Source organism: Ciconia boyciana, chromosome 1 (assembly GCF_034638445.1).
Source record: "Ciconia boyciana chromosome 1, ASM3463844v1, whole genome shotgun sequence".
NCBI lineage: Eukaryota > Metazoa > Chordata > Aves > Ciconiiformes > Ciconiidae > Ciconia > Ciconia boyciana.
Genome location: NC_132934.1, coordinates 79859312 through 79883676, shown reverse-complemented (window position 1 = coordinate 79883676; position 24365 = coordinate 79859312). Strand labels below are relative to the sequence as shown.

The 24365-nt window shown below is 40.9% G+C and overlaps 1 protein-coding gene across 3 annotated transcripts in view; it reads left to right on the top strand.

Annotated features, from left to right (window-relative positions):
* Window positions 1-24365, top strand: part of WNT7B (Wnt family member 7B) — a 96785-nt gene that overhangs the window by 37636 nt on the left and 34784 nt on the right. For 2 of the 3 annotated variants that reach the window (XM_072876375.1, XM_072876366.1), the window contains one exon: window positions 19060-19286. In XM_072876375.1, the coding sequence (XP_072732476.1) occupies window positions 19060-19286 (227 nt within the window). Of the gene's footprint in view, window positions 1-18333; window positions 18399-19059; window positions 19287-24365 lie in introns of those variants that run through there. The other variant, XM_072876382.1, reaches the window with a different exon arrangement.

The window sequence follows — 24365 nt, the reverse complement described above, 5'->3', positions numbered from 1 at the left end:
CAGTAACTCACAAGATCTTCGCAGGGACCTACTTTATGTTTTCTTTTTAGTCATCTATACCAGTGTCAGGTTACAATTTGGCTGCTTTCTACACAACTTTCCTTATGACTTAACACAAGCCAGGACAGCTGAAAGCTTGCAAGTCAACAACTTGGAATCAAATGCAAGGATCTCAGCCACTAGGAAGACAGTCTGTTAATAAGACAAAAATAAAAGTCACCCAACAGTTTACCATGCTTCGGAGTAAGGGATATTTAATTCCATCCTCTCTAGCTTGAAGTAATGACAGTTTGAAAATATTAGCTTACTTCCGTGTGATTTCACAGAATTAAGTGAAGTGTGGGTGATATTGGTGGAGTCTGCAGTATTTGGTGCAGAATTTTAAACCCATGAAGACATAGGGCATTGCAAAGAATCAGTGACCAAGGAGACAAGTTGCTGTAGGCAAATATAATACAGCTTTTTATTTTCACACTGTTGATTCAGATTGTGATGAAACTAGTAGTTTTGAATGATGTGAGTTTGACCAGCCTTGGGATGATTTCCAGCAGCCTAGAACACCACAGCTGCCATTATCTGCCATTGCCTTGCTGACAGTTTCTACAGAGAATTCAAGGACCGAATAGTTATAGAAAAGGAACTACCTTTTCACCCGCAGAGAAGATTTTTCCAGTTTAGCAATGAATGCTGCAGTCATTGGGTGTGGAGAGGGAAATAAGGGAGAGAGAACATCAGTTTGTAGAAATTTACCAAAAGAAATGTGCCAAAATTTTTTTTTGTCCTCTCATTCTCAAATTAAAAAATACACAAACTATATCTTGGAAGAGCTGGAGGAGAATTTCTTCTGTAACTGGAAAAAGCCATCAGGCAAACACCCACTTGAATTATCTATTTTTTTATCTTGGCTACGTAGAGTTTTATTTTCCTTTGCAATCCCTGTATTTGTCACGCTGAATCATCTAAAGTCGAGCAGCTCAATCATCTCTGCCATAGTGCACATCTTTTCTGCGATCACTATTGCCATGTTTGCATATTGCAGCTGTTGGTATCACCAGGCCCTGCTTAGCTTGGATACCACTAGCAGCACAGTGTGGTGCTTGGCGTGGACTAGCAGCCCTACCAAGCACAGCTTCTTCAGACCAGACTGCATCCCCTTCTGCCTTCTTTACATTGCTTGGTCTCTTGCATAGATCTTCCCATGCTGCTGTCACAGCTGTGACCACATTATGAACACAGGTGACACTCTAACAATGGAGGGCAGCAGGTTTGGTCTATGAGGTCTCTTTCTCCCAAGATTTACAGTTTTCCCTGGTCTTTCCTATCTCATTCCCAGAAGTTATTAGCATTTCAGCGAGGTCTTCAGTCAGTAAAAGTGACGTTAGTGGGCTGCAATGTGTTAGGACCCTTATACCACAAACTATTTTATTTCTCTTTTGGGTTTACGACTTCCTTCTGAGTGACCGATTTTTTTGTCATGAGAAACATTTCTTATTCTTGATGAACTTTTCTATGTATTAGAGTTTTATGCAGTGATATTGTGTAGAGATGGAGGATACACTATGCTGAACATTTGCCAGAGAATAATCCCTTCACCAAGAAACTGACTGTCAATGTTTATGTCTTTCACTGAAATAGCATGAGGGTGGTTTTGAGCTAATTAACCAAACTGATAATGACATTTATGGTTCAAAAAGGGTCTATGGTATAAAAATTATTATAATGTCAAGCTTCCTGTTTGAAGTCTCTGGTTCTGTGAACCACATTTTCCTCTACTAGCAAAACAAGAAGGATGATCATCCTCTTCTGTGCAGTGTGGATTCATTCGTTGCCATTTCTAGAAAGCCCTGAGATCCTCAAAGTACATGATTTAAGTTCAAAAGTAGTAAACCTATTTCATAAATCTGGACATACTGTAAGCCAGCTCTTTTCCCACCCACAATTCCTCTGTGGTAGGTTACGGCCAAAATCCATCCCAGCATTACTTCACTTCTCCAGACAGAGAGCATCCTAACAAACACACAAAATCATACACCTTTTCTTTCTGAGTTAGAGACACATCCACCTACAGTTTGTATGCGTTATATATAACTAAGTCATGAATATACGATATTTCTGTCCCTTCTGAAGGAGTCCCAAAACAGTTGTAGGCCTCTGACACGTGTGCTCAATTCTGCATTCACAGGATTGTCCCACTGGGCCATAGAGTTAAATACCAAACCATGTCTAAAGTCCTAGGTAGAATCATTCAATTCAGAACTGGAAAATATCAGCCATTCAGCAGGAAATGGTATCACATTTACTCAAGTAATCAGCAGGTTTCTTGCCCCAAGCTTTACCAGAAAAAAGCTAGGATGGTCGTTGAGCAGAGCAAATGCAGAAAAACTGTTTAAACAGAAAGAGGACAATACAATGTATAGTTAATACTTACAGGAATTTTACACAGGCAAGTATAGTTGTCTGATTTTCCATCAGTTCTGACTCCCAAAAATGCCAGAGGATTTTTAATACCACAAGAGATCAAGCCCTCTGTTTCATCTCTGGGAGGCAACATCAAACTGTAGGACATACGTCATCATCTATCACTATCTATTTTCACTGTGAATTAGGCATTTGGTATCTTCAGAGGAACTGGATTTTGGGTTAGCATGAGATTGCATTGTTTTGTTCTACAACAAAGACGCTGATTCTTGTTAGCTTTTGGGAGTTGGTCTGTGATGTTTGGATGGTATTATCAGGATCATGCACCATGTGGGTTAGTTATCAGACCCTTCATGAAGCTATAGTTTTCCAAACACTAAACAAAAAATCCCAAAGGGGCGATTTTCTTACTCTTGTACTTCTGTAAGACAGAAAGAATGCTGTGGATTTTTTTTTTCTTTCTGGGTGACAGTTTTGAAGCATAACAAACAAGATGCTTAAGAGAGGTCTAAAGTATACCTTACGACATGGCATTAAGGTATTATTTTATAATACCTTTTTTGTGAAAGCATTCAAAACATTCTCTTTATTAAAGTTACTGAACAAATACATATGGTGTTCACCCACTGCAACTAGTTTTTCCTTTAAAATAAAGTAATAACAGCGTTCTGTAAGTATTTTTTAGGACACAACAGAAGTCAGAATAAAAGCATTCAGCTTGGGAAACACTAGCCACCACAGGAAGAGCCTTGGGAGGATGGATTTTGAACAGCATGAACTGTGATTTTTTTTTTCTGGGCTTCTGTGGGGTGGGCTTCCCCACACAGAAAGGCAGCTTGTGTCTCATGGTCAAATTTTCAAAATAAGCGAGATTTCTGTTGACCCTCCAAATGGGTGGCCAACTCATCACAAAGAATTGTCTGTCAACTGAGTAGATTTGTGACAGGGGTGAGTGGTCCTACTTATGGACTGAACCCATGACCTCCTAATCCTATCTCATGTGTAGTGCCTGCTAGACTGTTCAATGGTCATTAGACCTGGGTGAACAATTTGGACAAAAAAATTGAGCCATTCTGGGGATTAAAGATCCAAAGAAACCAAAACCCAGCTCTCAAAATTACTTTGGGCTTTCAGCTTCCACACAATTTTGTATTACAGTGATGTCTTTCTCGTGCTACATGTTTGTTTTGCCATGACAGTAAACTTTCATCTGGGACCCTATAGGCTAAGCTAGGAAAGCTCAAGGATAAGGTACAAGTCCTTTGTGTGTAAGCTAGAGAAACTGGAGTTTAAGGATTCACTTTGATGGAATAATGCAATGGTAATCCAATAAAATAAGGCACTTCGATTTTTACTAGGATGAAATGCTCAGAGGTTGAATAAAAAAATGTAAACGCTGGCTTAATTTCCGAGCTGTTTATTTCAAGTGGTATTGGATAGAAAGTTTTATACCACATTCTATAGAAAATCCACGATTTATAGCAAATTCAGAAGCATCTAATTATTTGGACTCTTAATGTTAACTCCTAGGGCCCCTTGAGCATACAGACTGGCCTAGAAATTAAACAAAGAGAGACTGCATTTCAGCCTGCAACTGAAAGACACTTTTTCACCAACACATGTTGTTCCTTACAACAAAAACTTCTTTGACTTTGTTGTGAGACATGAGAGAATGACCCAGTAAGGCTGGAAGTGATGCCACCTCATTTCTCTTAACCAGTTCACAGATGTCTGATTAGAGAAATTCTGCTGCGCAGTTGTTCCGATTCTCAGAAGTGCAATGAAACCAAAACGTGTCAAGCCTACTTTGGCTATCACTTACTGGGAAACTAGTTTCCTCTGCTGTAATTCTACTCAACACTGCACCAAAACTTGGTTTAGATTTATTCAGACTGTGTATCGGTGGGAGCCAACATATGCAATATTTCTAAGACTCTTAAAATAGGTGTTTTAAAACCACAACCTTTTTGTATTTTAAGTATTTAGTGAGGATATTTTTACTTGCAGAGTTTACCGTCTCAGACACTCAAAGCTTTAATGTAAATATCAAGCATAATCTACAACAAGCAAATTGTGTTTCTATGCTTTTTACCGTACTTCCCCTCCATCTGCCCCACAGTAGTTTTCAACATCAGATGCTGCAACTCCCCTTATTTGCAAATCAAAGGAGTGCTGATAACTGGATGCTAATTGCACAACTGCTACTGTTCCACTAATGAGGGGCTGAGACAAAAGTTCAAGGAGTCAAAATATTTTTTCAGGGCCCATTTGACACAGCTGCAAGATAGCCTTAACACCGCGTCCCTGCAGGAACTGAAGAAGTCAGAAGCAATGGAAACTCACTGTAAAACGAGGACTAAATAGTCACTTTACTTCAGGTCTCAACTCTGTTTCTCTCCTCCCTCCATGTGTACCTATTTTCAGATTTGGCAGTGTTTTGCTTCGTTTTCCTCCTATACTGCTACGAAGGATACAAAGGAAGACCTCAGTGCTGAGCCAGTATTGGTTTTGATACACTCGATATATTAAGTTTCACTCTCAATATGATAGCAATGATTTCTCAAATCAGCTCATTCCCCCTCACCGACGGCTATCCCAGAGTGTGGTGGTTAATCTAACATGGGCAGTCAGGGACTCTCAGTATTGCAGATAGCCTGAGGTCTCTGGTCCTTAATTAAGTCAGTGGTGTCGGTCATCCCCCTCGTATAGGGCAGCTCTCCGCTGGACCAAACCCGAGAGGAGCAGCACTCCTGCCTTTTCTGCTATGTGCCTTTTCAGACTGTAGTATGAAGGAAGGAGGGACACTTTGGGGTTTGGTTTGGGACATAATGTTGGTGAACAAGGAAGGGTAAGAGCATGATATAGAAGATACTCACTGATCACAGCTGCACTGGGGTATCGCCCGAATTAGAGCTAAGCCCAGGATCAGTGGGTAGCAGGCAGCATCCAGAATGGCACTAAATGTGTGGAGTGGCAAAACCGGTTATCTCACCATTGTATCCCTGTGAGGAGGAAAGGGGAGTGTATTTCCTTCAGTGCCAGTCGTATTCAGTTTAGCAGCTTCTTGTGCAGGAAAACATGGACCACTGGGAGGGAACATTGAAGAGAGCGATAGAAATGATCGGAGGTCTCATGTCTGAGAGGAAAAGTTGAATGAGGACTGTTTTGCTCTGCAGAAGATTTATAAAAACTGTAAAAGATGGTGCAAGACCTTTGGGGACAAAATATTCTGTTTCCATGGGGCATCAGAGAAGCAGCACTGAGCTTTAATTGTTGAAATTTAGGGAAAATTAAGTTAGAGTGTTTTTATAAATAGTACTAAGTATCTGTCAGGTGTGAGAAGAGTGTAGCTGATCCTGCCTCAGGGAAGGTGGATGGACTACTGTCTCCTTAAGGTCACTTTCTGTCCTATTTACTCCCTTCTGTTGTTAATACTGTGCCTTCCCATCACCATTCAGACAAAAGTGATTACCACATTGCTTTCTCACAAGACCCTCTCCGGGGAATGCAGCTCATTCAGTCTCCAGCGTTTGTGGTCTTGTAATATCCTAACAGAAGCCTTTCAATGTAAGCATGCAGTGGCCAGCTCTGCACACTGCTGTGCGTACATATGCCAGTCCAACAGAGTGCTTTGGCATGTGCTTATAGAGCCTTTGATGCACGCGTTCTGCTGGTACGCTTAAAGATAAGTGTGCGCTTTGTTTTGCCAGGGTTGGCTTAACACCATATACAAAGGCATGTCACGTCATCTGGGTACCCACTGGGAGAAACTAAGAATGCAGGTTGCAGATTTCACATCTTAGAGCATGTCTGTGACTATCCTTGGCTATAATCACAACCCTTTTTAACTAACCTCACCTCCAGAGTAGTGGGTAAGTGCCACAGGGCTTAATGATATTTAATTCATAGGATTTTAGGAAAATTCAATAGTTTCGAGACTTAATTATAGTTTATGATGTTATTGTTAGTTTTTTTTCTTCTCTAGAATGGTTAAATGTAATGCAGACAGAAAGGTTACACATCTCTATCAATTTTTATTGCACTTTTTAACTGTAAAATGGTTAAAAAAAATCAGTGGCAAAAGAGTGACAGAATTGGGAACAAAACAGAGTAAGTGTTAGCACTGAAGGAAGCTTGATCTAAGAGTGTGAGGCTGGCAGAAGATGAAGACTAGAGTGTGGCTCAGATGTAGCTGTTAAGCCATGCTTAACCTGCTCTGGGTGCTCGCTGACTGACACTGCGTGTGCCACACCATCTGCCTATATACCCTATAGATTTCATATGCTTCATTTTTATGTAGCTGTTTTAGTACCACCTCTGCTGGCTCAGCTGTGAATCCCAAACGTTTATTATCACTTACCCCTTTAAATATGTTCACTCTTTGGATTACATGGCCATAAAGGGACTCCTTTGAATTATTAGATTTAGAAAGAGAACTGGAGGAAGAAGGCATGCAAGATGCCCATAGCCAACAGCACCTTCAGTTTGAAGGCAGGAAGAAGCTTAGTGGGGGTCAATATACACCATAACAAAAATGCAGGTAAATGCTTGCATATGTATGATTGTCAGTGTGTGTGTGATCTTTTGAGAGAAGATTTTAGGAGGAGAAGTATTTCATCCAGCTGCTTTCACAAGCTCATAGCGATTTGCAAAAAGCCAGGGACACACCCAACACGGGCCACTGGGATAATAACACAGATGCACGATTTTTATGGCTGCTTACCAGATTTAGAAACTCCCTCTGGAAAAACAACTCAAAATGGCTTTTGCTAATCCTTCTGAACACCTGGAATAAGCTCAACAAGCCAGGGAACTAGAAAAGTTACTGTGTGGTTTACCACGGCTCTTACATCACTCAAAATTAAAATTTTGAAATAAGCAGCTGAAAGAAACCTTAGAAATTCATGGATAGCCCTGTTGGGTGTTACATTGTTTTGCACCAGTGTTGACAGTTCAGATTATAAAACACAGTGTTTCTGTTCGCAGAAAGCCCACATGCTGAATACAATAACGTTTTGAATGTTTGGAAATCTGCATAGGAAACGTATTTTTTATTTTCTACAGTTTCTGGGGGCTTCCCCCTTTTTTTTTACCCTCAAGACTTTCTCAGACTGCAGCCATTTTATAGTAATGTCCAACCTCTGGGAACAGATCTGAAGATCTGATGAGTCTTGTAGTGTACTCACAACCAAACGCTCTTTCATTCTCTTACTAACGTGAATAACCTCACGTACACAAACTGTCTTGCAACTTCAATGGGATAATTCATGTAAGGAAGTTAAGCACAAATTATCTATCCGATGGATCAGAATTTCTCTTTGCATGATTATCAAGAGCCAGTGGGAGTTTTGCTGGGTGCAAGGAATGCAGGCCTGCTCCATAAAAACGGCAAGCAGTTTCCTTTACAGCTAGCTATGATGGTGCAGAAAGTCTGCAAATAATTTTGTCACTGGGAAATGAAGGTCACCAAACAGACTCTGAATGGAAAAGGCAAGATTAATTAATGCACTAATAAGCTATTAAAACAACATTTTTACAAGGGGAATTCAGTTTGGTATTTGTTCAAAAATACGCTGCAATTTTTTTTCTTTTGTTTTTAGACAAATATTTATTAAAAGTATAAAAAACCTACTGAATGCAGTGTTTCTGCACTCGGTATTTCTTAGGTATCCACCTTAGTGCAAAGCTTCTACCTCTTCAATTCATTTTGGGATTTGGCGTTTACTATGAAGTCTTTATGCATGGATGTATTCTGATACATTTACTTAGGCTGACTTGCAGCTTAATAGCAAATTTCCCGCTGAAGCAAACAGGACTACATGACCAGGAAAGCATGAAGGGTGTCAACCATGCATCTAGCATATTGAAATCTGTGATAGATCTCTTGTATTTAATATGCTGGTCCTAACAGCATTTTCCTTCTTTAAATCAAGGCTTTGCAAGATCTTATCTGAGCTGTGCAGGTTGAAGGGGAGCTCATTTAAAGCCACCTGTCTAGCCATAGTGCAACCTCCTGGTTGCCAGACCTGTCCCGGGAGCAGGACAAGTACCCAGGCAATCAGCCCGTGCTGATCTCAGGTCTATGGTGGTTACACTGCAACTTCTGACAGGTCACCTAAAGCTAGTCTGGATATATCTGCATGAGGCTGAGCTCATGGCAGGGTGATGGTGCAGAAATACCCTGGTCTGAGAGGCGGGTTGGCTGTGCAACTACTCTGCATCTCCAACACCAAGGACAGGAGGGAGGCTGTGTCTGCCATGTTGCCTAAAATTGAACAGACGCCACTTTGCTGCTTCCATTAGCTTGTGCCTGTGTAATTTTCTGTGGATTCTCTTTCTGGTTGTGCTGACCTGCCACTGAGTAATGTCACATGGCATTTTGCTTACTGGCAGCAACATGACAGTACTAACCATAGAATGGGTGTGGGGCCTCTAAATCAATAGAAAAATATTAGAAGAGACAAAATATCTTGATTCCAAAAGAAGATCACCCAGGAGAAACTGTGGTGCAATTAGTTGCTCTGAAAAAGGGCAAAGAGTACCTGCCTTCATGCCAAACCTGGAGAGGTCAATGGTTTCTGCTTCTGGGACTTTGTGTTTCTTTCCCAGTTTTTCCCACATCTTGGAAACAATGCCAGTGTGTTCACTATACATGAGTGTACACCGACTAGTGTAATTTGAGGGAAAGGTAAAAGTGGGCCATTGAGGAGAGGAGGAAAAAGTCCAGGGCTCAAGGCTCTGCAATGAAATTGGGAGTATGTCAAGGAGCCAAAGATCTGGCTGGTACACTTGGGTGCTGTCAAGGATGCGTCCAGTCCTCACACTCGCTTCCTTACCTCCTGCACACCTGCGCAGGAGAGGCTGCCCTTCCCCTGATAGTGTGTCATCCCAAAGCTTCATCAATTGTAGAGAAAATTCAAGAGAAGACCTTATGCTCTTCATCCTCTGTGTTGGCAGACAACGGTCTTGCCTTAAATGGGACAATTAGAGCAGATGGGAACAGCAAATGGGTTTGACCAATGCACCCATTCCAGATGTATAAACAGGCCAGTAAGTAAACCTGACAGCATCAAGCCTATGGGTTTTTGGTTTTAATTTTGTTTGTGGATGTTATTTAATTTCATATTCTGATATCTTATGGCCTTAGCAAAGATTTACCACCATGAAAATAGTGGTGAGGAAAGGAAAAGAAGAAATAAATCATGACTCAGACTATATTGGTATATTCAGTGTATAAAAATTCAATGTTGCTCACAAAGTGAACTTAATTTTTTCTCTTGCTAATTCAAGACCAGTCAGACAGCTTGATTTGTGGTCATATATCTGTGCACAAATAGCAACCTCCAGTGGTCATTTAGTCCAAATTGCACATTGTGTATGGGGTCAATATGGCCTCTCCACCTTCCTCACTCAAAAGGACCTCTGAGACTACTTTGTATGGCTTTTCAGGTGTAGCTTAAAGCCACGTACATGCTTTCATCCTCATGATTAACAGCCACTGCAGTGTAGTCTTAAAATTAACACAAAAGACTACATTTTCCAACATAATGGCTCATTAGTAGATTTTCAGAATTTATTCTCCTTGACCGCTCAGATCTTGGCTAACAAAAATTAGTTCCTACCTGAACCACCACAGCAGTAAAGCCAGATGATTTCCTTTTGGGAAGCAGGTATCTTCCTTTCCTGTAGACCCACTCTTACATGCTTTCTTCTTTCAATTTTTGTATCATATCCATGGAAGCCCTGTGCATGCAAAGCCAAAAAATTAAGATATATCGAACACCTAAATGTTAAATGGAAAATATAACAAAGCATATATTTTAAAATAGATTCTACCAACAGTCCATCTTTAAGATTTTGAACCCACAATGCATACCTGCTATTAACCGAATGACATTTTAGAGCAAGCCAACCAAGGAATATATGCTTCTGTGCATGAGAACTGTCTTACCATGGTTTCAGAGCCATACCATGACTGTGACATGTTTTCATCAGATCTCACAAATTAAGCAGGGTGTGGTCTTGCCAAGTCTTAGAATTTGCCTGAAGGACTTAATCTTTCTCTTCCCCTTTTAACCTTTTCACAGGAGAGAGCAGACTGCTGAACTTTGTACAAAGCCAAAATATGCACTCCAGTTATCCTAAATTAAAGCTTGGAATTGATAAAGTTTGGAAAATGCCCATATCTATGCATATGTCATGTGCGATGGAGAGAGTTTATTCATTCTTATTTGCCGTATGAAAAACATAACAAAACCATGGATTTTACATCTTGAAGTGTGAAATTTTTATTTCTCCATAATATTGAATTGTTTTTGCATAGACACAGAAAATCTGCAGCTTATCTCTTCCAGCCATTTTGGTATTTCAAAGTTGTATTCCCCCACAGGGGAACTGCAATATCCTACCACAGTTATTCTGCAAGGTAATTTTGCTTTCCACTGTGGTGGGTCACTATTCAGCAAACAACTCTGTAACTTCCTTAGATATCAGCGTGACTCTTTCTAGTACCAAAGGAAAACAGAAATGAGGTGGAAGGCAAATAATAGCGCTAGACATCAACACCAACTGCAAGTGCTCAGCAGGTATCTCGGCATTCAGGAATGGACATTTTTGTTACTGATGGTGGAAGTTGCTTGGTACTTTGCAGGGCATAACACAGGTGTGTGGATGCTTGCAAAACTGAAATGGTAGGTCCTGTTAACTGTGTTTATATAGCCATAAGAAAAAAATTGTATGAAATATCAGATTTATTATCTAAATCTGATAAGGTCCTGGGTTTTTAAAAGGAATCAAATAATTTTATATCAACACCATTTTTCATTAAACTTACTCAGATAAGTTCAGTTATGCCATGTGTGTCACCACCCTCATCACTGGCAAGACCAAAGCGGGAATATTCCAGCCTTTCACAAATTGCCCTGTGCATGCCAGGAGAGCTGTTGCCTTCCTCCAGCTTCCAACACAGGCCTATCAGTTTACTCTGGTTTAGCAAACCAAACGCTTCTTGAAACCCAAACTGCTTTGCAATCAATGTTTCCCACACTTCAGATTTTAACATCCTATTTTACTTTTATTGATTTTTATATATACAAGATGCGAATGTTTTCCACCATATAACAAGATGCCCCTAGAATAATGTGATTGGAGACAAGAAAGAAAAAGCTTGTTATATAGTAGTTTGCCATGCAAATTCAGAATGCCTGCTGTAAGACAGTAAATGTCCAATGTACATGTAAATGTCTAATTTGTCAGTTTAATCTATACAATAGGACATATAGGGCATGTAACACATTTCTGTTTTCTGTGAGTCTTCCCTTGGTGTAAAAAAATTGAATACAGGTGAACTAGAGATGTAACAGGTCTTCAGGATACCCTGTTACCTATCAAGTGTTGCTTCACTGACTGATGAACAAAAATTATTACAGTGGACCAGCCATGCACCAAATAAGCTATGTGTCAATTTACAATCAGATTGGATTGTCATTTTGAGGATAATTCTCAGGAGATATCAAGCCAGAAATACTCCTGGATCTTAGATGCTTTTGCTGTCTCTTGCTCTGGCATGACCAGTAAGAATTAGCGAAAGGCCGGTACCAAGCACTGATGGGACCCATGACAGCTGGTGAGTTGGTGAGTTAAATTTTGTCTCTAACCACTCCCAGCCCTTCTACCCTGCCATAATGCTATTTAGATGAGGCTCCTGGGCCTTCAGTTGCAGCTTCTTGTGTTAGGAAGCCGAAGTGACTACCAGTCCCCAGCTATCCTCCATTTCAGGCTCAGGACCACTGGTAATCCTATGATTTTGCACAGCAACTAAAGACACAACGCAAGCTACAAACCCTTCTTGTAGAGGAAGGTGCTCTGTTGAGTAATGGACTCTTACTAACTGCATTTTGTCTCATAATGTTCACACCTGCACTGCTGCTTCTGGTACTCGGTGTAAGATTTCTTTGGTATACACTAGAAAACAAGTGGGGTAAATGCCACATCAGCAGGGATTGCATAAAAGCATCATCTCCAAGGAGTCAAAAACATGCAGGCCCTGAGGCCGGTGCAGACACCCCTTGCAGACACCCCATGCAGACACCCCTTGTCAGAGCCGGTGCTTGCTGCTGCGGTGCAGCCTGTGAGCATGGGTCCTAGGGGCAGCATGCAGGCCACCGCCACACCGGTGCTGTGACCTGGGGACATCTCTCTGCTGGGCAGTGTCTCCCCTCCTTCCTAATAATTCGCTGCCGGCTTCATAGCAGCCATTCTGTGCCTCCTAGCTGGCAGGTAGGGGAGGGCGTAAATCCAAGGCTTTGCTGATGTTCCCCCATCACAACTGCATACAGGGATGGGGTCCTTGTTCCCACTCCTCTCTAAAGCAGGCGTTTAGCCCAAGGCATGCTCTGCCCTTGTGTGCGTCATCCCTCAAGCTTACCTATCCCACCACTTTCATTCTTAACCATGCCAGCAATTGCACTATATAATCTAGCAGGCTCTTTTTTTTGGGTGACCTCCTCAGAGAAATCGCTGCCTTTCATTTAATGGGAGCGAACACGTTGCTGCCCATGGCCCCCAGGTCCGAAGGCTCGGCTTGGAGCTCCAGCAGAGACGAGTGCACCGCAGGACAGTACCACGCAGCCCTCTTTGATTTCCATTTCAATAACACATGCGCCGAACAATGATTTCCCAAAGCCAGCGGTGGAAAACAAAATTGAAAGCCTAAACATATGCAGATGGCATTCAGAACCCGGGACGCTCCTGCCAATTTCTGCGACTGATGCACGCTCAAAATATTTACTTAGGAATTCTTAATTAAGTAAACCATTCGGTAGTGGTGTAGTGTTTCAGATGAGTTGCAGTTTCACCACAAAATATCTCGGTGGTTCCTTCTAACAAGGAATCCATTATGGGGATTTTTATCAGAGACGGTGGGGTAAGTTTTCGGTACAGTGCGCCAAGGTTTAAGCCGTGCAGCTCCTCTGCTGTTAATGGGATTCATGCAGCTAAATCCCTTCATTCCTTGCTGAAAATGAACCCCCTGCCCAACAGCAGCTTCAGGTGAATATCGAGTAGCAAGGTTAGGGGTGAGATCATGGTGACCCTATGGGCGCCTATTTGAAGGGCTTGCAGTAAGGCTGGCTTGGTGACTTGGGGAGAAATGTGCACTGTGCTGCTGTGCAGCCAGGAATACAAATGGGCGAAGGTGTCGGAGGAGAAGGTGTAGCTCCTTAAGCCACCCTGGCCTGCAATAAAATGTTATTTGCTCAGGGAGCAAGGATTGCTAGAGAAGACTTTTTAGTGCAACTTTTTTTTTTTTAATCAAAAGGTTAAAATCAACTTGGCTAAGTGCTTTGTCTGTATGAAATGTGTTGTTGGTTTAATCTCTCTATTTTACACCTTCTTTTGTTATACATTTGTTGGGACTGAATTTTAAGCTCCTTGGAGAAATCTCAGTACACATCTGTGCCTGTACAGGAGCTTGGGGACAACTCCGAAGACTGGTTAGTTACTGCTGTTTATCTATACGTAGACAGTTCTATTTCATAATTATGTCAAAATTCAGATTCTTCTAACAACAGTCAAAATTAGAATTTTCCTCATGTAGTGCATGTGGTTGTACAACTGTCAGTTATAAGGATTTACTTTATATTTATATATTTTCCACTTGTGCAAAGACTCTAAGACCCTCTATAAACTACAGTTCAAGTGACAACCTTCCTATATGTGAAATTCATCTGAAGTTGCAAAACATAATAACAGTTGAAATCAATGAAATGACTAGTGTGCTCAAGTTAAGCAAATGCCTACATTTGCGAAAATAAAATAGAGACTCAAGAAAGCAAATTATGAATGAGGAGTATATATCTCTTCTGACAAGCAATACTGCATTAAATTTTATGTTCTTAAAACTCACATGATTTTAGGCCTTACTGTTTAATTTCTGAAGTGTTTTCAAAGACGCTTACTTTTATGAATTGCTTGGAATATATAATAATTTTCATGGTTGTGATCTTTCAATTTTTCCACATAACTTTGTGAAAAGGAAAGCTGTAGTTGTTTAGGTCTGGGAGAGAAGACACAACCATAATAAGAAATACATTTTGAGGGAGAATTTTCATTTTTTGTGACAGTAGTCATCTATCTTTGCATAATTAAACAAGCATTATTTCTGAAAATAAGCTGAAACTTGTCTCCCACTGCCATGAACTTTTGCTTGCTATGGCCGAAGTCATACTTATTTTTTTAAAGAATGAAAAACTTGATGTTTCAGGATTCTGAGGCAGAAACAAGGCCTTCCAAAACATTGCTCCTCAGGTTCAGTTTGTTGGAAGTTTGAACTGCAAGGTCTATCCCAGCCCAGATCAGTGTTTTTTTAATTTGGATGTAACTCTGTTTATAACTATTGCTCAATTTCAGTGCTGGTGTTTCCCTTGGATTAATGAATAAATGATGAAGAAAGGTGAAGACTCTCCACATGCCAGCCACTACCGTTAATTGATTAGGAAATGTGACATTATTCCACTAATGCTGTTTACTTGGGTAACCCATGTGGATGATGTTTAATTGGATAACCCATGTGGATGAACCAACATAAAACTCTGAAGTGTGCGTGGGCTGTCGTGGTGCGGGATGGTTACAATTACTGTAAACTGTGCCAGAAATCATAACAAAAAGCTGCACTCAGGATTTCCGTGTGATAAGAATCAAGGAAGTTTGCACCACAGAGAAAGATTAAATGGGAGAAGATGCCAAAATGTGGCATGGGGATCTGCCTTTTGACAGTTATAAAGTGAAACATTCTCTATCTAGTAAAAAAAAAAAATGTAGCCTTCAACCTGCCAAGGGGCAGGAGCAGAGCACAACCCTCCTGAATGTGTGACGGATGCACAAACTGAGGGATGCCGCAAGAAATAGCGGAGAGGAAGCTTGAAATGCTGTTGGGTGCATTTCTTTAATATAAATAAAGTTTCCCAAAACCTCAGTTTCATGATTCAGCACTTCTTTTGGCACTGAAATTATAGTAACAATTTAAAAGTAGGTTAAACAAGTCTGAGGGAATATGCTGGTAAGTTCAGGCCAGAGAGGGGGAAGTCCCTGGAAGTAATAATAAAAAAACTAAGACCCCCCTCCACCCCCAATAATTGCAGTTTAATTCTTTTAATGAGGAATGTCTTAAAGCACTTTACAAACACATAATAGTTACGATATCCTCACAATACCTTCTGAAGCAGATATGATCATACTTATTTTCTGGATGAATAAACTGACCCACTGTATTAAAATACTTTGACCAAGGCCTGCTCCAAAAAAAATAGGAGACCAAAGAATACACTCTTTAACCTAATTATGAGACATGAGTAGCAATGTGTACGGAGGAAGCAACTAAACTGAAAATTATACATGGGGTAGATATTGTAGCCAATTCTTTCTTGCTTTCCTTTGTTTCAAAAGTCATAAGTTTCTGCTGCTTAACTTGAGATAATAGTGGAAACTGTGGGGGCTCAGCACTTTTGAAAAAATGATATCAGAAACTTAGCTCATAGCTATTATCAGTATTTTTATTTATTTATTTTTTAAATTTTTAAATCACGTACAAATAATTTTTATATATAATTTTTATCAGTAAGTTGGTCGTGTGGCCTCAGTAAGTCAATGACCGTCAGGCAGCCAGGGGACCAGAACTTCGTGTCTTGTGCACGTGCCGAGCATCAACTTAAACTTCGAATGTTTGTGCACATCTGTTTCTTAGGACCCAATCCCGGATTCCTTCAGGATTAGGTTTCCCTACAAGGGTCAGTGTTTGAAGCAGCTCCTGATGCAAGAGAAATGGGTTACCAGACGGGGAGGTCTTGCAGGACACTTGGGCACCTGCTCTGTACCAGAGAACCGGGCAAAGCCAGGGGAGGGGATGGGGTAAGGATGGGGCACAGCCTGAGAGGCACCCAGAGAACCTCTGCATATGCCGAGCCGGGGAGGTGCTGCCACCAGGGAGCCCTGGCTGTTGCTCTGCTCTGAAGAACGGCTGTAGAAATTCACCCTTTCCTCAGCTGACCTGCTGCCTGTGCATCCCGACAGAGAGCAAGTGGCTGACCTGAGTTCCCTTCAGCCTCCCCGGGCAGAAGAACCATGGACTAAGCTGTAATAGCAGAGTTCCCTGTCCCCCCCGGCATCTTCCAGTTACTTACGCTGTACAAGATCTCTTTCCCTTGTCATAACTTTAAAACCATGGAAGGGCCAGACCTGGATCTTAACATGATTTGGGAAAAGGTCTTGGCATTTTAGAGTCATCAAAGAGTACATATTTCTGAATACAACACATCAGCTGTAAAGGAAAAATACTTTTCTTTGCGTTTTAGTGCAATATTTTCAGGATGTACATCCTACTTTATGTGGAAAGTTGCTGAAGTCAGAGAGATAAAAGCTCCATGAGCTATGAAAGAAGACAACACTTTTACTTTTCCATATTAAGAAGTGCCTGATATTAAAAAAATTAAATATTGATACTTTCCCCCGTTATTTTCATTAACTTTTGAAGGCGTAGGTTAATATATAAAGTGCCATTGTAAAGGTCAGAGAATCTTATTATCTCTACATCAAACTCATAATGTTTTTTTGAAGATTATCATACCTCTTGGAAACTCCTGATTTAAAGACATCATAATTTAAATATTTTATTCAGTTGTTTAAGTAGATGTGGGCCAGAAACAAAACCTTAGCTCAAAACCTGCATGAATCTTGAGGACTCACTGGTTCCAATGGATGCTTCAGCTTTGCTGCTCAGTACCCAGAGGAACATGAATTAAAGCTACAGGTCTGAGAGCTCCTGCTCCAAACACTGTGAGTGGTGGGAGCTGCAACTACATTTTGTTCTTATTTTTGTTTAATAGGTAGTACCACATGGCATGCATGCTCTGTGTTTGCAATACCTTGTCTCTGTATCTAACCCTCCCCTCCCCTCAAGCCATAAATAAAAAAACACAATTGGTGAATTTCTCATGGATTGTTAACTTTGGAAAAGATGCAAAAATACCTATTAAAGGCAGACTGAATCATCATGGAATTCCCATTCCACAGTAAAAGTGGTATTTCATTTTGGCCAGGGAAGAGTTCTCCATTTCACCCTTTTTGCTCTGGCTTTATTTATTGAAATGGCAAAATGAAACACTCTGATTTTGTTGAAACGCAACATTTATGTAATTTTGCAGTTGCCTTTGCGATGAAGTTGATAAATTCCCATAAAATTATTCAATTTTGTTTAGTCAGCATTGTCCAAACAGAGCATTTCCAGTGGGAAATTTTTAACACTAAGAAGAAAGGCTTAAGTCAGTGTTCAAGATGGAGAGAAAGGTAATAGAGAAGTTAGTCTGTATCCTGTTACTAACCTATTTATATATGGTGACTTCTGTTACTGTGAAACTCCACTTAAACCTAAGGTGCTGCAGCATGATCTGGGCAAGCATTTTTACATTACAGAGGCAGTCAACAACAGCATTTGATGGGAAAATGAAATTACCCATATGATCCAATACTAGGCTGGGACAAGCTAAAGAGGGGAGAGAGTTTGTGGAGATACTTCCTTGCAGGTGCTGAGAGGCAGCGATGCTCTTGGCACCCCGGTTTGCCAGCCGAGGAGCAGGACAGCCAGCTGGGCAGCGTGGCAGGGGCTTTTCCAGGCTTTGGTTGCGTAGTTGGCTCAGGGTCCATCACACCATGCTGAGCAAGGCTTGTTTTGCTAACGCAGCTATACTGCTCTCGTTGCTCCTGCTGACTTGTCCAGAGCCAGTTGAAGCGTCCTGGCAAGGGCCTGGCTGGTACTTGGTAGATGCAACCTGAGGCATCACTGAATGTGTACCCATGTTGTCTTATTTTTCAAAATATTACCACTTAAAATGTAGCCTGTAAAGATGTTGAAAAATGAGCCTGTAAAGATGTTGAAAAGTGAGCTGAAAAATGAAAAATAAATGCACTAAAGTGAAAACATATGGCAGGTGCGAGTTATATGCAAACTTTATAATGAATTCTGAAAATATACTTGAAGAATGAGAACTACAAATGTTTCTAGTCTGGATGGCAGATTAAGGATCACTTGTATGTGCTCCATGATATATGCCAGGTCTAAAAGTACGGTTATGCTGGTGAACTTTCATTAATCACTCAATACCCTGAGTGTAGTAACGGGCAAGAGGGTTGGTAGCCTGAAGTCATTCTCTAAATTGTGCTCAACAATTTCAAATGAGGGATGGATGACTGCAGTGACTAAAATGCTGAGCCTGAATCTATGTAGGCCATTCAAAGCAGACATGAGCTCCGAAGATTCATGGACAATCAATTATCACTATTTTTGCTTTTAAATATGTCTTGCTTTCCACATCTCATCAGCTGATGTCTGCATGTAGGACTGGAAGCAAAAGTGCCAAAGTTCCATTTATTTGTTGTTTCTGGCACAAATCAGATCAGGAATCACTGCAAGATTTCCAACCTCATTTACCAGACCAGAAAGGTTGGAAAAAGTCTGCGTAATTATAGGAACCCAACTTCCAACCCTTCCCCTTTTGCCCAGCTCCTTGCCTGCCACACAGCAGCACATGGCAAAAGCAATTAATGGCCTCAATTTGGTTATAATGTGTCTTTCTGCTTTTTTGTCTTCAGAGCTTTGTCATCCGTGGTGGCTTTAGGAGCTAATATCATCTGCAACAAAATCCCAGGCCTGGCCCCTCGGCAGCGAGCGATCTGCCAGAGCCGCCCTGATGCCATCATTGTGATTGGGGAAGGGGCACAAATGGGAATCAATGAGTGCCAGTACCAGTTTCGGTACGGGAGGTGGAACTGCTCTGCACTGGGAGAGAAAACAGTCTTTGGACAAGAGCTTCGAGTAGGTAAGGGTGTCTCTAATACGGTGCTGAAGTGATACGTTGGGGTTGTTTTTCTTTTAGCTGTGGTCTTGCAAAGGTTTATATCCCTCTGGTATTTGCCTACTGGAGTTGCTCTCAGAACTGTGGTCTGTATGTTTGCACTCATTGAAAAGTAACTGGCAAGAGGCAGGAGATCTCTAGTGATCTCTAGATGAAGTCATTCATATCTGTGCAACTTCATACCCAGCAATGACCGAACTGCCTGTGCAGGTATCCAAGGACACAGTCATCACACCCCATGAAAAAATATTTCCAGTTGTCATCCTGTTAGAAGTTGCTATGATAGCATGGTGCATATTATGACCAATCAGAAGGGAACTAAAATCAGCTCCAAAAAAACCTCTGCAGACTTCCCAAAAACTTAAGAAATGGGAGAGTCCTAATTAACTGATGGTAGAACAGTGCACATGACACTGGCCTTCCAATATATGGCAGTGATACATATCCATTTTAGTGTTGCTATCATATTGTAAAGAAAATATTGCAAGTGATTTGAGGCAGGAAACCTATTCAAAGAAAATAATACAGTACCTTGGCCTGACAAATTGTTAGCTGGCAGAAGTTAAATTGATCACCTTCCATTTACCCTATGTCTGATATTATTTCATAGGGGAGATTATGCAATTTTTTTCCAGCACTGAGATCATTATTTTCCTCATCATCCAGCTGAGTATCCTTAGCCTATTCCTGACCTTCCCTCTCTCCTCCAAGGGCTGCCCACTTACTATCCTCCATGCTGTCTGCTGCTCAGTGTTGGGATAATGTTTTGTGGTGTGTGGCTCTCACGAGGGCCATTCAGCTTCTCAGTGGGGTTGCAGCCTGTTCTTCTTGTGTCTAATTCTTTTTTGTGTGACACCTCTTTCTTGAATTCAATGGTTTGGGTGAGTCTTGTGCCTCCAACACAACTGAATGTGGTCAGACATAAGATCTCGTCAAAACTGTGTGAAAAAAAGGCATAATATTTCATCCCATCTGTGCAAAGAGGAAACAACTTACATGGTGCTTTGGTTGTTAGTGGAGATCAAGGCTTTGGGGTTTTTTTCCAACACCTTTGTGAAATGGATGCCAAAAGCTGAGGTATGCTTAAGTCAATGATGGAACTGAATAATTTTTCAAAGAACATGCAAGTCTGAGAGTCTGGCTGAGGTCTGAGCTTTTTAAGGGCCCAGCGGCCCAGCTGTAAAGTGTTGTAATTGAATAACTCCATTGGCATCAGGGGAACTGACACCTGCAGAGAACCTGTCATATTCTGTGTGCATTACTCCACATCAAATCACAGAAGTGGAGAGGGCTAAAACTAATAATAAAAAGACCCAGTAAACCAAATTAATGGCAAAAGAAAAGTCTGAACTTTTTGAACTTCAGAAAAAAGTTTGGTAGAATGGTTTTGATGCTGAAAAGCTGGTGGTGAGGGATTTCCTCATCAGTGTCTCTTCCCACATTTGTCCTAAGATATTTCTAATTCTGTTTGGATAATACTTCTTGCCTACCTTAGATTTCTTAAAAAGAGTCTAAGTGGAAGGCATTAAACATCCTCAAGACACCATATTCAGGAAATACCCTGACATTTGACTCTTACCTTCAACTTTATATGAATCAGCAAAACATCTAGTCACTTGTCTTGACTATTAGAAGCACAGGTCTGGTCCTCCTTGGTTGGTCTTATGCTTGTTTGTCTTAAGTTGATGTCCAAAATGATGTTGCTGCCAGAAAATATACAGCTGCCAAGCATGCTACTGTTGTACTTCTTCATGCTATGTTGTCTTGATCTGCCAAAGCTTGCAGGCATCCTCTGACCCTTAGACAAGTAAGTCCTCTTAAATTCTGTGAGATCACTTATGTCCTTGAAGAGGCACACTCTGGAGGCTTGTACCAGTTGGTGTCATCACTAAGCTTCCTGGTGAAAAGGCTTTCAGCACTTCTGCTTTCCTCTTCAAGCTTGGAATCTTGGGACACCTCATCAGCTCTGTCCTTGTACTCATGAGTATTAATCCTCTTCACCTGAGAGACTCCTTTCATCCTCAGAAACCTTGCAAGTGAGCACAATCCAAATGCCTAAAGAGGACTACAAGTTGTGCCTGTGTTTTCATTCTGAATGTTTCTATACAAAATAAGAGCTACAGGGAACAAAAATTTTTGGCATCAGGATGGACCAGCTATCAGGTTGGTCAGACTGTACAAAGTTTGAAAAAAACAGGGTTTTCTTGAGCCACTGTTCAAGCCATATTTGCCAAAAACATTCACCAGATTTTTGACCTCTTCACCGAACCTGGGTGGTTTCTTGCAACTCTGAAATGACTGATGTGGAATTTGGTGGGTTCTTTTATGGCTTAACCCAAACACAGATGAAACTTGGCAGTTGCAGCTGAGTTCTGCTTTGACATTTGTTGGGTGTGAAACCACACAAACTGTAACGGATGGAGAAGGTTTACATGACCCCTGCCAGCTGAGCCAGCTGAGTTCCACGCAGGTCTATAAAAGATCCCATAATCCACATGTCTTTATTTGTTTTATTAGTGGAGTAGCACCCAGAGACGATGTGGTCAGTATCTAGGAAAAGGACAGGGTTTAGGAAGCGGTGTTATTACACTAGTGAGGGGAAAAAAGTAAAAAAAAGACAAAGCTAAAAAAACACCAAAAACTTTAAAGGTACAAAATACTTGTAAGCATAAGTATTCACATGTATAACAAAACAACCGTGTCTGACACGTACAGAAACACTAAACCAGACATTTGGTTCTGCCTGAACAGACTGAAGAAAGGATTAAGACTAAAAAAGACTTAAGTACTGAAGTACTTCACTCCAAAGGAAAGCTCATCTAGCTTTTTCCCAGAATTACTTAGGGAGATGAACAATCAAGGCAAATTATTAATGTTGTAAGGAGGAGAGGGTGAGTAAGCTATGATAGCATGATACTAATGGCTCTCTATCTGCACGGGAAAGAGAGGACCTACTCTTTAGCCACTGGGCCAAGGCTCCACCACGAGCACTGACAAGTACAGATTTAGGGTTATTCTAATTCATATCCCGATGCAGCACTCCTCCCCCCCAGAAGGCACAACACAGGAGCAAACGTCCACCCTTGTGACTTCTGGAGATCCTACTGTGCCAGGGAAATCCCCAGTAAGTTAGCTAAGCTGGATTGATGCTGAGCTATTTTTTCAAAGAGGTACATCAGTGAATGAGGGCTGTATAATACATGGGAGTCTGTATTAAAAACAATTGAAATAGTTCAGAGGACAGAATAACAACTGTAGAATTATGTTAGACATGGGGCATTCGTGTTGGTGTGAAAGATTTATAGCAGCCAGAGATAAAAAGTGACGGAGAGATCCAAATTAGTAGCATGAACAAAGGATGCGGCATGGGATGAATTAGCCAAGCATCGTGTATAGCTTTTTTGGTATATTTATAGCTGGGAACTTTTCCATAGTCATGTCATCCCCAGAGAAAAGTCACTACTACGCTCACTTTACTCACCCTGTCCCTGTACATATATTTGTCACCTTCCTGCACTCATCTCTAGTTTTCATGCCAGCTTCGCACATAAAGTCATCTTTTCCACTCTCCACTCATTCCTCTTGCTGTAAGCCTCTTTAACGAGTTACCTCTTTAAAGATTACCTCTTTAACAAACGGATTAAAAAATTACTTGGTTAATGGTATCTCAATTGTTATTATTGACAACCATTGTTGAAAGATAATCAGTCCTTCAAACTTTTTGAAGGGAAGGACCCTAATTTGGAAGAGTAAAGTCTCTGGTCCTATCAGGTTATTGATGCAAAAGAGCTCCAGCACTAGGGACTGGTCTCTATTCCCCCAAATGATGGTTGGATCAATCTATCATGTAGGTACCTCTAAAAGTTACAGATCCTTAATAAGGAAGCAAGTTGGAACCAAATAACTCCACGCAAAAAAAGTAAGCAGTGCAGCCTCTGAAGTATGGTCAGAATCAATAACGGAAGTGAAACCTACTGTTGTTGTTTGACAGTGGATTATTCTGGCTAATTATTTGTGCATTGACCATTTCTGCTGGAATTCTCCAAATTTAAGTGCTTATAAACAGACTGCCTTTACCAGTGCTAAATCCACGGCAAAAATGAGCTGTTTTGAAAAATACAGCTGTCAAGATATCAAAAGTAATCTGTAGATGTCTCCTTTGTCAGATTCATGATGTGTAAAATCATCATGATTTAGTAGTATTGATTTGGCTGTGTCATGGACACAATGATTTGGCAAATCATTGAACTGGACACCTGACAGGGAAGAATCAACAAATAGCCAAAAACCAAGGGTGTTCTGAAGCTTTTTAAAAAAATCTTTGACCTTTTGTATTGATCTGTAATTTTCTGGCACGTTGAAAGGATGCATCTAAAGTGAGGTCAAAGCCCTGCTTGCCGTGGGAGGTTTAGGAGAACAACAACATCTTAAGAAGTTTCCTGTCACCACACATTTGCTCAACTTTTGATCCACTCTCAAGGCAGAAAGGGGGAGGGATGGGAGAGAAAACTACAGTTTTAAAGACTAACAAAATCTGTGCATGGATTTTATTAACTCACAGGTGAAGAAGACTTTCCAAGTTATTTTGAGAAACACAATCAGAAAATAAAGTTGAGTGTCACGGTTATATACAAGCACGCACTCGTACACATGCACACATAAACCACTAAGAAGACAGCATAATTTCAAACAGAAGACTAAGAAAGGGAGGGGAACATCTTCTGAAGGAAAGATACTCATAAAAAAACCTGATTCTTTCTATATTTGTACTGGAAACAGGTAACTGAGCCTACCTTGGATCCCAGTGTTTTAGCTGCAGGCCTGAAAGAACAGGGGAATTGGGCATGAAATATATGTAAGTGATGGCGTCATGGAGAAATGGTTGGCATGTTATCATATAGGCTGAGGGGGGTCAGTCAGTAAATTATTCCTGGTTCAGGCCATATATAGGCTTAATTAAATTTGGATTCAGACTCACATATGAATCCAGTAATTTTTATTCTGGGCTACGATGGTGGTTTAACCGAGATGCCAAATGTTCAT